We start from the raw sequence: 15,809 nt of genomic DNA, 5'->3' as shown, positions 1-15,809 counted from the left end.
TGAACCAGTCAGTTCAGAGGACACCAACTCCATTTCCTGAGCACGTTTTCCTCTCAGATGGACAGAAGCAAGGTCTTTAGTAAGCAGGGATTTACTGACACCTTGCAACAACATGAAATGTCATTAAAAACATTTTGGAAGACTTGGTATTCATTCAGTACTTGCTGTATGGTACGGTGATAATTACTTGAAATATATTTTTATACCTTCCTCACACATGATACCGATTCCCTTTCACAGAGGACAGTCTCCTGTAGAGACTGAGCATGGGGAGAGCCAGCTGCAGCTAAGAACAGAGGGGAAGGTGGTCAACTTGGCTTTATAGTGACCTAAAGCGCCACGCCCCTCCCCCCCATAAAACAAACCAACAAAACATTTGCCCATGTGCTTCCTTGTAAGCACGCCACTGCACTGCTCCAATACTGAGAAACAAATGCTCAAGAGTTGTGAACAGTCATGGATTGCTGGTGTTAAAAGAGACCGCATCTGACGTCGGCCTGTATTGGGGCCACTGAAGGTCAGGGGATGGGGAGGACGAAGGGGGGGTCTTCTCCTTCCCCATAACCAGAGTCTGAACAGAATACCCACAGTCACCCAGAGCATCAACTTGTGACCGACCCTACTACTAACAGCTACCAGCGATCGGAGTCAGCAGGAACACTGTAGAACGGCAGCACTGTACCGAACGGCAGGTACCTGGTGAGACAGTAACACAACTGAATGACTCTAAGGACTTTTTTTGTAATTCTTTTTACAAGTCAGGTGCCATAAACATTCAAATAATCTTTCTTAAAAAGCACGGTTACAACATCAAAAGAATTAAGATGAAATATAAACTTCTCTTACAATTTTTGTACACATTAACCAAATCACATAAACCACAGATAAATGTTCAAATTTAACAATATAATGAAAAAACATTTAGATTCTTAATAAAACCTTCCTTCAACATTTATTTTTTAAACTTGCCATTATCCTAAATAATCTATGCAGTTTGGGATACAATACCAAAAAGGTACCAACAGTACAAAGCAGATACAAAGCAATGTAAGAACTTTCTGGAGTGTTCTGCAGGGATAAATGGCACAAAGGGGGACAACCCTAGACTCTGGACCCCTCTGCTGTTGATCAACCATGTCAGGTTGGACATGGTATGAGAAGTCACATTATTTACTTCACTCTTCCATGCTCTTATCTGGGTTATAGGGTACCATATTTCAAATACTAGCACAACAATTTTAAAGCACAAATGCTTTAAAAATGTGTAGGCAAAAGAATTGATCAGATTTTCAAAACCACTACATTTATAAAAATATTTCCCTTAAACTTGGGATTACTCCAAAACACTGATTTACAAATATAAAAGAATTATGAAGGACCCAAAGCATATGCATATATGAATGTGTGTATTAACATACTGTCACCATACTACATAAATCACCAAAAATTCAAATGTAACTTAATATTAATGTAAGTGTTATCCTAAGTGGTCTGAACACTGTGGCATGCAGTGTGGGTGGTCAACCTTTGTGACTCCTCAGAGACAGCCGTTGTTAGCGCACAGGTTCTCAAAGCTGATGGTCACCTCCACTCCAATGCACACACGCAGCACACACCATTCTTTCCTGGGCAGAATTCTCACTCATGTCTCTTGGACTGTTGGGCAGGTGTTTCTTCACACTGACTGAAAGGAGCAGAATTTTCTCACCCATGTTCTGCTCTATTTTACGACATGGAAGAAAACACCACCTGACAGCTTATCTGTGTTTATACATAATGGAGGTGCTCAATGTCACCAGTGCATCTGTGAGAAAAACCAAAGTGTGACCATACATGACAGCTACCAGTTGTCGTAGTTACACTGGCTCTATGACTCTCTGGTGGGTCATTTGCCGTGCACATATGAAAGCTGCACTGGTTGTGGTACAGTGACTGCAGGATGCAGTGAGTGGTCTCACACCAATCTCAACGCACAGTACCGGGAAGGGGGAGCTCAGAGAGCTCAGTCCCCTACAAGATGAGGCTATGGTTTCCTTATTTAGAAGACTGCAAATTAATCTCATGATATAATAATATGAATACCTCCCTTAGATATATAAAGAAGAAACAAGTAGGAAAATTGTCAATGCTTAGGGAAAAAAAAGCAAAAAAGAGAACTTATTACTAGTGTCTCAGTAAGAGTGTATTCTCCACCTTTCATGCTGGGTAGGGCTTCATGTGTGGAAGTGAAAAGCAGGTACTTAGGGCAAGAATCAAGGTCTGGTTTCTCAGGATGAGTCAGCCATCCGTTAGCCAGGTGAGGTGTGGGTGACACTTTGAACCTGGTAGCAGATACCATGGGGTGCTGACAGCCCTTCCCACAGCTCTAGGATACACAGGCAGAAAGAAGGCCCTTTTCAGAGGGAACCAGAGATTTCAACCTGGTATGTTTGGACGATGTCAGAATCATCTGCTGTTCAGAGGGGCAAAGGGAAGACCTTTCTTTCTCTTTTTTGGTTTTTGAGGCGGGGCCTATATACTCCCAGCTGTCCTGAACCTTGCTATGTAGACCAGGCTGGCCTCCAATTCAGAGATCCTCCTGCTTCTGCCTTCTGGAGTGCTGAGATTAAAGGTGTGTGCCATCATGCCTGGCTGAAAAGGACCTTTCTGAGCCATCTTACGTAAACAGATGTGTGGAGCAGTGCAGGGAATGGGTGTGGAGGAGTGGAGTGAGGCCCGTGAACATTTTTTGTTTGAAGCACAAATTATAAATTGACTGTCCACTTAAGACACATCGATCCAGAGGAAATCAACACTGAATCGTATCATCGGTGTAAAGATAAAGATGTACATTTATTTCCATGAGTTACAAGTGCATTGCTGTTCATACTAGCAGGCAGTCTTTATAGAACCCATTCTCCATTGCTGTCAAAAAACAAGGAAAAAAAAAAAAAAGACAGCTGAGAAATGAAAAGCTAACACTAGAATTATCTTTCCTAAATTATCTTCTGGGTAGCAGTTTCTTTGTGGAATACAACTCAGAAGTCACAAGAGGTTTTGCTCAATCAAATGATGTGAAACTTGGACAGTGATCTCTGCACAGAAAGCCTAACAGTCATGCAAGAGCACAGTAAGTATTCAACAAGGCAAACTTCTCATCAGAGAGAGGGGTTCAGGAGGCACTGCACTGGGATAACACCATCAACTCCACAGCACACAGCGCGGGAACAAAGTAGAGAGATCAGGAAATGGGAGAGAGCCTGAACACGGTTACTGCTAGCCTTTTATGACATTAACTCAGCAGTACCAGAAACACCTCAATACTTGGCAACAGAACAGAGCTTCATGATGAGAGCTCATGAAGGCTTTATTACAAGTCATTATACCGCTGAAAAGCGAGCTTGAGATGCTGACATGCTGTAGGAGAAGAACTGTACACTTTCTTGTTTAAAGACGCAGTGTTCCTCTTAGCTAAATCCCAAGGCAGTGAATGTGGTTACAAATACAGCTTTCTATGTGAAACAGCTCAAAGTATACATGGAGCTCTACCCTGAACATCTAGGTCAGCTTGCTCTCTACTTCACCAGAAACTTCTACACCTTAGTGCTTGTACATCTTGCAGCAATGACAAGCACAGCAGTTCCTTTACATCTCTGCTAAGGACAGCATGTAACATTTTGGCAAGTGCTACACCTCCATTACAATAGAAGTAACTATAGGAAACCCGCAAAGTAACATTGCTGGTCCAACGCTTCCTTTCTAGAATGATGATCAAATTGTTTAGAAGCTGGGCAAATAGCACATACCTTAAATATGGGACTAACATGATACACAGAAAAATGCCCCCAAAGGACTCCCATGACAAAGCACCTGCCTCTGCAGCCTGCAACACCATCCAGGGATGCCCACAAGCTCCTGCTCTGGGTAGACAGTTACAAGCCAACAGAAGAAGTGCAAATTCTGAGCTGTCACTGACTTCAAGTGCCTTACGTAACAGCATTTCTTACTGTGAAGCGAGATGCCAGTGACTGGAGCCAGTTTGGAAAGACTCTCGCTCTGGTGAGGCTGCATGGTTCAGCAGGATGACATGAAGAAGGGATTCAGGAGAGGGAGGAACCTCTGCATCTTTCAAACCAGAAAGCGGTTAGTGACTAAGCAACGGTACGCGGTGGTCGTGCACCGAAGGCGCACACGGCCGCAGGCCTGTGCCAGGAGACATCTCTGGATGAAGGGTTCTGAGAAAGTATAAAGCCACTACCACCAGAAAGTGCCCTCCGAGCGGCTCAAAGGGTCAGAGTGGGTAAGCTGAGATGGGCTGGAGACAGGACCAGGGGTCAAGAACTGGGAGGAACACCGACATCTGAGCACGTCCAGTCCTCTGAGCCCTTGTCCTGTAAAAAAAAGACAAACTCGGGAGTAAGGATTGAGCCAGGTCACAATAAAGGCAGCAACAGCACAAACGGCCAATTAAATGTAACGGGAATAAAGAACTGCAGAAAGGTCACTGTACTCTCTCACACACACACACACACACACACGACATGTGCAACACGCAGGTCCTGAAGGCTGGGGCTCTGCCCTCACCTCACAGTTGTCTTTCTCACACAACTCTCAAGGGTTGAGTTGGTACGGTGTGGTGGTCTGAATGAAAATGCCCCTCCACATGGAAGGGGCATCACTGGAGGTGTGGTCTTGTGGGAGGAAGTGTGTGACTGAGGGTGGCTTTGAGGTTTCAGAAGCTCAAGCCAGGCCCAGCGGTTCACTCTCTCCTCTGCTGCCTGCCAATCTGGATGTAGAACTCTCAGCTCCCTCTCCAGCACCATGTCTACCTGCACACTGCCATGCTTCCCACCATGATAATAATGAACTAAACTTCTGAACTGTAAGGCAGCCCCAATTAAATGTTTTATTTTATAAGAGTTGTCAATCATGGTGTCTCTTCACAGCAATAGAAACCCTCAGACATCCAGTGACTAAGGGAAGACACATGTCCGCATTTACTGACATTCACAGCCTTGTTGGCTTCCCTAAATACCCTTCATTAATAATGTAGTACCCACCACTCCAAAAGCCAAAACTAGAGTTTAAAGGGTCTTTTCAGAATACTGCATCTCTACTGAAAAGACCTTCCTATCTTAGGATGGCCAGGCAGCACAGTGGCCTGCACCGGCAATGGGAACGTGTTGTTAACGCCCAAGTTTTCTCTTCATGAGAACAAACTAAACTCTGATGGGTAGTGAGGACAGCAGACTCGGATTCTGAAAGGTAAGAAGCTGTCGCTGGCTCCCAGTGCTGGATGGTGAAATGAACCACCCAGGTCAAGGGGCCTGCCATCTATCTTCCGGTCAGACTCCATTTGTCTGTGTCCAGCAAAACACCCTCTCCCTCCCTCCAGCAGCCTGCATATGGCCAGCCACCTGCAGTCACTACTTTTCTGAGGTATGTTTTTCCTTGGGAGAGACTGCACTCCAAACCAAATCTACTCTCACCAGACTGCAGTCCAGCAAGTCTGAGCCACCAAAGCCCTCCCTGAGTGTTAGGAGTCCCTGGAGGGCTTACTGAAGTTCACACTACTGGGGGCACATATGGAACACACTCGGGCTGCCACGGTACTCACTGCACAGAACAGGCCCGCCTCTTTAGTGCTCATTCATTTTGTACTGTCTCTGAGAATCGGAAGTGCGGCCACATAAATCTTGTGGTATGTCTGGCTCTGACAGGAAGTCTCGCTGGGTTGATACAGTGACCAAGTGTGCTTTAATGCTAGGAAACTTTGGAAACTTTACTCATTTGATATGCTGCCAGTACAAAGATCTGGTGGTGTTGCTCTAATAGGCCACAAAGCACCTTCAGGGATACGGCTTTCACCTGCCACTCAGAGTCAGGCTGGAGCAGGGGGATCTGAGTTTGATGCCAGCCTCGTCTACAGAGTGACTTCCAGGACAGCCAGAACTATACAGAAACCCTGTCCCCCACCAAAAAAAGTCAGGGTGGGAAAATGAGTGCCATAAGCCAACTAGTACAAGGTCATAGGCTGACAGGTTAATGAGGCCCAAAAATATTTCTATTTTCCAGGAAACCAAAGGGAGCTGAAGCTAATGCTCTTAGTAATCCATCTGCCTGAGGAAACTCATCAACAGGCTGATGAGGAAGAAAGGCCTACTTCTACATTTACAGGAGGGACTCAGGAGATGGGTCTGGATGAAGATGAGGTGCTGACCACATCCCTTTAGATTATCATTGGAAATGTCCATAAGCAAAATGCAATCAAACACCCTGACCTTTGAGGACACCTGAAAGCTAGCCCCAGGAAGCAGGTGTTTTTTGAGGGTGTGACTTCCCTCTAAAGTCCCTGGGTCTCTTATCCCTATCCTAAGCTTGGAGCTTGTCTGAGCTCCAAAGGTTGAGCTCAGGAACAACAAGCTCTCAGATCTAAAGACCAAGGAGTGTGACCACATGCAAAAGGAACCTGAGAGGATCTGTCACGTCAGCCGACACCTCAGTGCTGCCTTCCGGATTCCTTTTTACTTTATGTAAAAAAGTGATGGTTTATTTTATGTGTATGGGTGTTCTGTATGTGTGTGCAGTTCCCATGAACCCTGGAAGAGGGAGGGGAAACCCCTGGAATTGGAGTCACAGGTGGAGTTACATGTGGGTGCTGGGAATCAAACCCAGGTCCTCTGAGGAGTAGCCAGTGCCCTTAACTGTTGAGCCGTTCCTCCAGCTTCTTATTTTTATTTTAAAGGAATAAACTGTAAGTTAGTCTAGATGGCAATTTCTCCTTGGAAGCATGAAATAAGTGAGATGGGTTAGTAGGTAGACGGGGAAGAGGTAGATTGGTAGGAGGAGAAAGTGAGTGCAGTCAAATGTTAATGGCATCTGGGGGTGGCATATGAGTATCTACTTCAAATCTTTTTTTAATTCTTCAGAATAGCTGAACATTGTCATTAAAAGAGCCCTGGGAAAATGCCAAGCTTTAAGCACATATGGAGTAACTGTGGGCCTCCAGCACTAAACTGCTGCAATAACGTTGTTGGCTTCCGTCAACACCACCTAGTACCATCGTGGCTGTTTGTGTGCAATGCCCATGGACATGACTGCTTGCCAAAGGCTACGGCCAGACCCTTCCATGCTCCTTCTGTAAAAATCCTTTCCCTAGCAACCACTTAGCCCTATCAAGAATGCTTTACCCTCATTGTTTGTTTATACTCTAACACAAATTCTATTTTCTCTTCTTTTACCATAATCTCCCCTAAGTTCTTGTACCTAAGTTCATGAAGCTCAGCTGAGGCATATATAAATTCTTCTGAGGGGTCAGTCTAGACTTTGCCTTCTTGAGAAAGCCTTTCTCAGCTTCTCTTGCCCACATTCCATGTGTGGACCAGGTCCATCAGGAGATTCTCTAGCACAAGCACTTGGACTATTTCTTTTGGCTCTGTCTCATCAGGGGAGAGACATGGAGAACTCTAACACTGTGGATTACTTCATCTTATTCAAGAGGGTCAGGTGCTGATGTGCCATGAACCTGCACAACATCGGTCGGCACAGAAAGGACAAGAACTGCAAGATGAACAGAGTTGCCAAGTCCCATTCATCCCCTGGAGTACAGAAGGAGGGACATGTAATCCCTAATAAAAGCTGGTACTAGGATGGTGGCGTGATGGGGTGGGCTGGAGGAACATGATCCTGAAGATAGGTGAACTTTCATAAATCTTTAGTTCTAATGTAAAGGAAGAGTCAAAACAGTGGACTGTCTTGGAGGGACTGCTGGAGACCTCCTGCTACCCTGAGCACACACTGCTTACAAGAGGCCCTCGTCTTGGGAATGCAGTGGGACCCAGCACTCCTGCTTCCTCGCCAGCACAACAATCCCTATGTCCGCACCCCCACCCCAGCCCCCAATGGAATACTTCAAAATATGAAGCCACACCATGAAATCCATTTCCTTTTGGGGCTGTCTTGAACTCCTTTTCTCTCCTTCCTTTCCTGGCTGTCTTCGGTACAGTCTCCACGATCCTCCCCTCACACACTCACTGTCTTCCTGGCTTGCTTAATTCCTAGGTGTAAATCTCCTATCAGGGTTTGTCCTGAATGGCTTCCGTATCTGTGTTTCAGTTATAGTGTTTAGTGAATAAAATTCTATCTTTTCAAATCTTTATTTTTTAAATGTTTTTATTAGTATATATTAATTATACATAATAATGGGTTTCACTGACATTTTCATACATATATAATGTATTTTGAGCATATTCACCCATTATCTTCTTACCCCTGTTTCCTCTCCCATTAATTTCCTCTTCTCAAGTTTTAGGAGTGTAGCTCAGTGGTATAGCACTTGCTTAGCATGCACGCGGCCTTGGATTCAATCCCTAACACCACAACCAACCAACCAACCAACCAACCAACCAACCACACAGTCCCAAGGCCACAAAAGTTACACAAAAGAATTTCTGAACATTTAAAATGCCATATAAAGTAAAATAAGGTTTTTGGGAGTAAATGCCTCAAAGCTGTTCTTTCCCACAAGTTATTTTCTCACATATACCCCCACCCCACAATACACATCACTGCCACAGTATCTAAGAGCTGTCACTCTATTTCATGTCCTCATAATCTGTGAAAGATAAAGTCTAATTTCTTCATTTCACACCATGAAGCATTCAGAACAAAAGCTCTTATCAATCCAAGGGGGCACTGAATTCCTTTCTCCTCCTAAAGATATTTTTAACTTATACCATCTCTCCCTTGCTAGGGGGTTAACTGTATAGTTAAAGTTCTAGATACCTGACCAATTTAAGATCTGTATCCTGGCTGGAATCTAGCAGTCTCTTCAAAAATGAGTTCTTTGAGCTTTTCCTTAGGTAAGTCATCCAATTCCATGTCAAACTTGAATGGTGCTTCAGCAATGGGCTTTAAAACAAAAGAGAGTATTTATTAGTCACAAACTGTCACAGCCAGGGCAGTGATCTACTGCTTTACAATGTGACTCAGATGCTCGAGTGTGGGACACAGTTCACTCTGCTGAAGAGGATGTAAAACTCTGAGCTCCTTCTCCAGCACCATGTCTGTACGCTGCCATGTCCCACCATGAAGACAATGGACTAAACCTCTGAGATGGTAAGCCACCTCAATTAAATGTTTTCCTTTCTAAGAGTTGTGGTCATGGTGTTTCTTCATAGCAATAAAACCCTAAGACATCTTGATTTCCACATTCTTTGAGGAATGATTTTTTTTCCCCCATCTTAATTTGAACACTCTACTTGCTTCTTCCTACTTTATGAATAGGCTTCATTTTCTATGCACAGAAGTCCCCAAGTAGAGAAACATAAAATTTTAATTCACTTTGCATCTTCTTTTGTTATCCTTGAGGGAATAAAGCTTAAAATGGAGCTTGCAAGAGGATCCAGAGAAGCAAGGCACTGGGCCTGCTCTGGAGAAAACATGGCATGGAGTATATGCAAGCCTGCTTTCAGGAGCTATCACATCCACCTCTGGATTCATCAACTCTTACCATAAGTGCTTTGTCCTGTCTCTGGGGAACAGCTCTGCCATGGGCCATTCCAATTTCTAGCTGTGGTAGGACAGGCTCATGTTTGAATACTTGGTCCCCAGTTGGTGGAACGGTTTGGGAAGGATTAGGAGGTGTGGCCTTGCTGGAGGAGGTGTGTCACAGGAAAGGGCTTTGAGGTTTTAGAAGACTTACACCATTTTGAGGTGCCTCCTCTGCCTTGTGGTTGTGTCTCAAGATGTGAGCTCTCACCTACTGCTCTAGTGTCATGTCTGCCTGCCGCCATGATGGTCACAGACTCAAAACCTCTGCAACTGTAAGCCCCAAACTAAACACTTTCGTTTATAAGTTGCCTTGGTCATGGTGTTTTATCACAGCAACAGAAAAGTAACAACATTAGCCTTGGTCCCACCTCCCTCCTTCCATGCTCATCAGTGGTCCAGCTGTCCTTCTTTGTACATGCACTGCTCTACCTGCTGTGATTGACAGTGCTCATTCTCAAGGAGAGGAGGTGGGCATGCCATTGCGTTCTTCAGGAAAATCTTGACAAAGGCATGGCAAGAGCTTCTGCTGACTACTGGACATCTCTGATGCAGCAGCCAGGAGCACAGGCTCTTACCTCATCACTTGGGTCATAATACTGCTCCAGGTATGGGTGGGCCAGAGCCTGTTCAACTTCAATCCTCTTGTGAGGGTTAAATGTCAACATTTTATCCAGTAAGTCCAGAGCTACAAAGAGAAAGAATTTTGCAGTGGTGAGAAGCAGAACTCATTAGCAAATGTTTTCCATCTTCTATTGAGCTGACTCTTAAGTGGGCATCACTGTTAAATCTCTCTTTAAAAACTGTATGTGTGAGTGTTTTACATGCATGGTGTGTACCATGTGAGTACACAGAGGTCAGAAGAGGAAGTTGGATCCCCCTGGGGCTGGAGTTACAGGTGGTTGTGAGCTGCCATGTGGGTATAGGAAGTTGAACCTGGGTCCTCTAGGAAGAGCAGCTGGTGTCCTTAACTACTTAGGCATCTCTCCAGCCTTACTGGAAATCTCTTGCAATCATGTGAAAATAAGTGCTGAGTACATGGCAGTCACAGATGCCAATGCTCAGAAAAGAATGGATAGCCAAAGGAGAAAAGTGAAGACTGGGGGTCAAACCCAGGGTGGCTTACTAAACTCTGACATATCCTCTATTACTCAGCTGTGCAGGTATCAAAAGCATAGAGCTGGGGATATGGCTCAGTAAAGTACTTGCCTATAACCACAGCACATGAGTTCGGATCTCCAGCATGCACATGAAAAAGCTAGGCTCAGCAGTGGGATTACTAGTGCAAGGAGATAGAGTTAAAAAGATCCCAGAGGCTTGCTGGTCAGTCATTCTAGCTGAATTGGTCCAGAGAAGTGAAAAGCGATTCAGAAAGACGCAACGAAGACCCCTGGCTTCCACAAGCATATAAATAAGGAAAGGCACCCACACAGCCACGTGTGCAGACATGCATACACTATACCCATATACCCAAATAAGGTAGAAAGCAACTAGAGACACCTCATGCCAACCTCCATAAAAATGCACACAAAAATGTGTGCATATGTGTACATATATGTATGTACACACACACACACACACACAGCTTTTTAGAGAATGCAACACTAAAACACGGCAAAACCCCAACTATGAGCAAAGTTAATAAAGCCTCTAGTCTTTCCCCCCACCCCCAAGACAGGGTTTCTTTCTTTCTTTCTTTTCTTTTTTTTTTTTTTTTTTGGTTTTTCGAGACAGGGTTTCTTCTCTGTGTAGTTTTGGTGCCTTTCCTGAAACCCACTTTGTAGACCAGGCTGGCTTTGAACTCACAGAGCTCCCTCCTGCCTCTGCCTCCCAAGTGCTGGGATTAAAGGCGTGTGCCACCACCACCCAGCTAAAGCCTCTATTGTTAAAGTGATTTCTCAGTTACTTACAGGTAGCAACACCACCCTCACCCATCTGCAAATCGGCACATACAGGCCCCCCCACTCCTCCAGAACAGCATGCATGGTCAGGAACTCAGGCAACCCCAAGTGTCCTCAAGATGTGTGAGATATGTGTTGGTCCCTGATGTCTGTATCAGGGAAAGAACCACCTTACTTCCTGCTCCTCACTTCTAAGAGCCCCACAATTCTTCCCTAAGGTTTTCCTTGAAGCAACTGAAAGTAATCTGGTTGGATGTGATGGCACTTGCCTACAAACTCAGTCTCAGGAGGCTAAGGCAGGAGGACTGTGAGTTTAAAATCGGTCTGGGCTAGATACACAACCCTCCCACCCCCCCACAAAAAACCAACAGAGCAAAGCCAAAAATCTCTGCCACAACAAGGTCGTCTGCCTAGTTAAGATACTAATTGTCTAGAAAGTCTGAGAGATTATACCCAAATTCTAACAGTATTATTCGTAAGCCTGTGGGATACTTCCAGTCAGTTCAAACTTGTTGGCTTTCTGAAAGGAAGCTCTTTTAAGGCAAACAGATAATTTGCAGCTAAAGCATTTCCAAGACACATCCATTACTTTCTTCCAGTTAAAGTTTAGGTCCTTAAACCACCAAGTAAAGTTTTCAAAAGATGATACCTTCCCTATTTTAAAAATAACTAAATCTCAGACCCCTTTGCCATAAGCACGATTTCTGCATTATTCACAGCTATCAAAGGACAAAAAGAGAGAAGTGGGAGGGGCTGGTAAGTGCTGATCCCAGTCAGAGAGCCCCTCTCCCCACACCAGAGACCTGTGGTCACCACTCTGATAGTGTGAATCATGGCTGCCCGTGTGTCTGCTTTCTTCCACAGTTTATTTCCCACGAAAGACTGGATGCCCCTTGGAAGCTGAGATCATATCTGACTAGAATCACCAATACCTTCTCACAATTCCACATTTTCTAGTACTTTAAAAGGTTATACATACATAGCCAGCCGATTCCCATTCTTTTGCCTTTCCTATCCTTGTCCTAGCCACATCCTGGGAAAGCCAACTAGCTCTCCAGGTCTATCTTAGCCATTTAGTTAGATCCTCATCTTTCATCAATACTGAAACTTCAACTTGAGTTTCTGAACAGGGCCAGAGAAAACAATTTAATTCTAAAAACTGCTACAGTAACAGTGCTCTTCACACCATCTGACCTTGGAACCCCTTTAATAACTTACTGAAGATATGCTACTTTGAGAGCTGATGTACAAGAGTCAAGTTCAAAGACAGCAAGAGTGCCTCAAAACCACTACCATGGATCTATTACCCCCCCTTTTTTTTAATTATTAAGAGACTTTATATTCATTTTACATACCAACCAGATTCCCCTCTCCTCCCTCTTCCCACTCCCCAGCCTTTCCTCACAACCCCACCTCCTCCAAGGCAAGGTCTCCCATGGGGAGTCAGCAGAGCCTAGTACATTCAGTTGAGGCAGGTCCAGGTCCATCCTCCCTGCACCAAGGCTGTGCAAAGCATCCCCCATAGGCACTAGGCTCCAAAAAGTCAGCTCATGCACCAGGGACAGGTCCCAATCCCACTGCCTGGGGGCCCTCTAAACAGTTCAAGCTAAACAACTGTCTCGCCTATCCAGAGGGCACAGTCTAGTACCATGGGAGCTCCTCAGCTATTGGTCCACAGTTCACGCAGTTCCACTAGTTTGGCTGGTTGTCTCTGTACATTTTCGCATTGTGATCTCGGATCTATTTTTAAAAGCAGCTGATTCAGATCATAGCTCCAGTAAGTACATGAGTACTCTTCTTCAAGAAAGTTGATGCATTCCAAATGTAGCAGAAATGCTTTAAGTAGATATCTTATTTTGTCACACAGAATAGCACAAAGCTTGTACTGAGTTTAGGATTTAATTTAGTGAGAACTTTTGCTATTTTGTCAAAGGTATCCTTCCTTGCACCTGACAACATTTTTTAGTGTGAAGTTACGGTAATAGAGGAGCTCAGGGATGGCATTAGTGCCACACAGACTGCCATCTTAGTGACGGTAGTCATAGTTATCAGTGCCTCAGTACCATGAAGTATATGGTGATGCAAAGGATCCTGCAATAATACTCTGATAGTTCTGTATTGACTGTAGTTCTAACTTCATGGATACCCTCAGAGTCCTGGGGTGAGGGAGGCTCTGGGGTCTAAGGAACACACTATTCAGAATAGTTAGCTATAGCACAAAAATCCAGATTTTCTACCTCATCAAACCACAGAGTCCTGGTTTAAAAGCCTACTCCTCTTGTGGATTGAACTGTAGACACCCCTTCCTGCTGATTGCTCCCAGAAGTGATATCCCTGGACTTCTCCCTACTCAGTCAACCTTGCCCTCTGAGCTTGTATCACAAGTCATGGCCCTCCAGTGGTCCAGTCATTTCTGACTCCACTTTCCATTTCAAACTTCTCACTCCCACTTTGTTTCAATCATGCCCCTCCCAGTCTTGGTGCGAGTTCGGGTATACACATCTGCGGGGACTGTCTCCACAGGTATACAACCCTGGGTGTCAGCTCTCCCCTTTCTCTGTATGCACCCACCAGGTTAACTGACCAACCAGTTTCTGGAGATTCTCCTGTTATCTCCAAATTGCATCACAGGAAAGCAGGGATTACAGTTTTCCTGGCCTACTATGTCTGGTTTTACATGGCTGTAGGAATCTGAACTAAGGTCCTTTACTTTAATCAAGTACTTTAGTGAGAGATCTCACCAGACCTCAATTATTATTATTATTATTATTATTATTATTATTATAATAATAATAATAATAATAATATTATTATTATTATTATTATTAAATTTTTCAAGACAGGGTTTCTCTGTGTAGTTTTGGTGCCTGTCCTGGATCTCGCTCTGTAGATCAGGCTGGCCTCAAACTCACAGAGATCCACCAGGCTCCGCCTTCCAAGTGCTGGGATTAAAGGTGTGTGCCACCATCACCCAGCTTATTTTTTAAAGGAAAAAAACATTATGAACTTTATTATGTGTGTGTTTGCCTGCATGTATGTTTGTGTTCCAAGAGTGGGCTTAGTACCTGCTGAGGTCAGAGGAGGGTGTGAGATTCTGTGGAACTAGTGTTACAGGTGGTTGTGAGCCACCATGAGGATGCTGGGAACTGAACCCAGGTTCCTGCAGGAGCACTAAGTGCTCTAACCTGCTGAGCCATCTCTTCAGCCCTTCAATTACCCTTATATAGTCATCAATACTCCCCTAACTGGAAAACCAACCCAGATTTTTCAGTCTATATATTGCTAGGTACTTATTTGTTGTATATATGGACCATTCTCCATTTTTTTTTTAAAGTGTTTTTCCAAGTCCATGGGTTAAGCAACATTCAAAGCAGTCTTTAGCCTGAGGTGATCACGTTCCAGAATAAACACAACTCTGCAGCACTACCATGTTAGTTTTGGATTCTAATGATGACTCACACATGCAATACCAGTGTCCGAAAGACTCCCAAATAGTTGATGTGAACGACATTGGATTTTTGTTTATTGTTTGTGAGACAGGGATCTTTCTAAAAGTAACTATTATGGTGTGTTCCCTTCCATACTACAGTTAATACTGGAATGCTTTAAATGCTATTCAGTTTAGACATATTCTCCACATCTGATCAGTTTAATGTTATGTTTTAAACCTTGAACATTACCTAAAATTTTTGTCTGAGTGTGTGTGCAAGCTCATATGCAAGGATGCCAAGGTATATGTGGAGGTCAAGAGGACAATGTCCACGAGTTATTTCTCTCCTTCTACTATGTAGGGCCAGGGGATCAAACTCAGGTTGTCAGGCTTAACAGAAAAGCCATATTGCTGGCTTTAAATTGTTTTAAACTTTATGTGACCAAATTTACTTTTTTCATATTTGCTTTCTTATCTTTAAATGGGTCTTATCAAATATTGACCCATTTATGTGTATGGATGTTTTGCCTGCAAGTGTATCTGAGTACCAAGTATATGCTTGGTGCCCACGGAAGCCAGAAGGTGTCAGATCCCCTGAACTGGAGTAACAATTCTATGTGGGTGCTGGGAATCAGACCTGGGTCCTATGGAAGAGTGACCAGTGCTCTTAACCACGGAGTCATCTACATCCAGTCCTTCTTGGTTTGTGTTTAAAGCTTAGGAAGAGAGTAAATATAGAATTCAGAAAAACAGGAATATCCTAATATTGTTCTCAACAGTATGAATTAAAAAATTCTTTTAAGATTTGTTATTTTATGTGTATGAATATTTTGCCTGTAGATGCACCACATGTGTGCCTGGTATACTCAGAGGTCAGAAGACGCATTGGATACCCTGGCACTGGAGTTGTGGATGGTTGTGAGCTGCAACGTGGGTGCTGGGAACTGAAC

At 44.1% G+C, this 15,809-nt stretch overlaps 1 protein-coding gene across 5 annotated transcripts in view; it reads right to left on the bottom strand.

Moving 5' to 3' along the window:
- Positions 1–444: 444 nt before the first annotated feature.
- The window catches only part of Mapk1 (mitogen-activated protein kinase 1), a 69,768-nt gene continuing 54,403 nt past the window's right edge, over positions 445–15,809 (bottom strand). Inside the window, exons 7-10 of one of the 5 annotated variants that reach the window (XR_009382220.1) lie at positions 10,107–10,216; positions 8,764–8,889; positions 3,987–4,370; positions 2,807–2,904 (exon numbers count right to left, since the gene is read on the bottom strand). Coding sequence is in view for 4 of the 5 variants with exons in the window: in XM_059276816.1 (XP_059132799.1) it covers positions 8,773–8,889; positions 10,107–10,216 (227 nt within the window). In the remaining variant the exon portion in view is untranslated. Of the gene's footprint in view, positions 697–2,806; positions 2,905–3,328; positions 4,371–8,763; positions 8,890–10,106; positions 10,217–15,809 lie in introns of those variants that run through there. The other 4 variants (XM_059276816.1, XM_059276817.1, XM_059276814.1 and 1 more) reach the window with 4 other exon arrangements.

This window comes from Peromyscus eremicus, chromosome 12 (assembly GCF_949786415.1).
Source record: "Peromyscus eremicus chromosome 12, PerEre_H2_v1, whole genome shotgun sequence".
In the NCBI taxonomy this organism is placed as follows: domain Eukaryota; kingdom Metazoa; phylum Chordata; class Mammalia; order Rodentia; family Cricetidae; genus Peromyscus; species Peromyscus eremicus.
The sequence above is the reverse complement of the archived record's forward strand: the minus strand, read 5'-3'. Positions and strand labels throughout refer to the sequence as shown.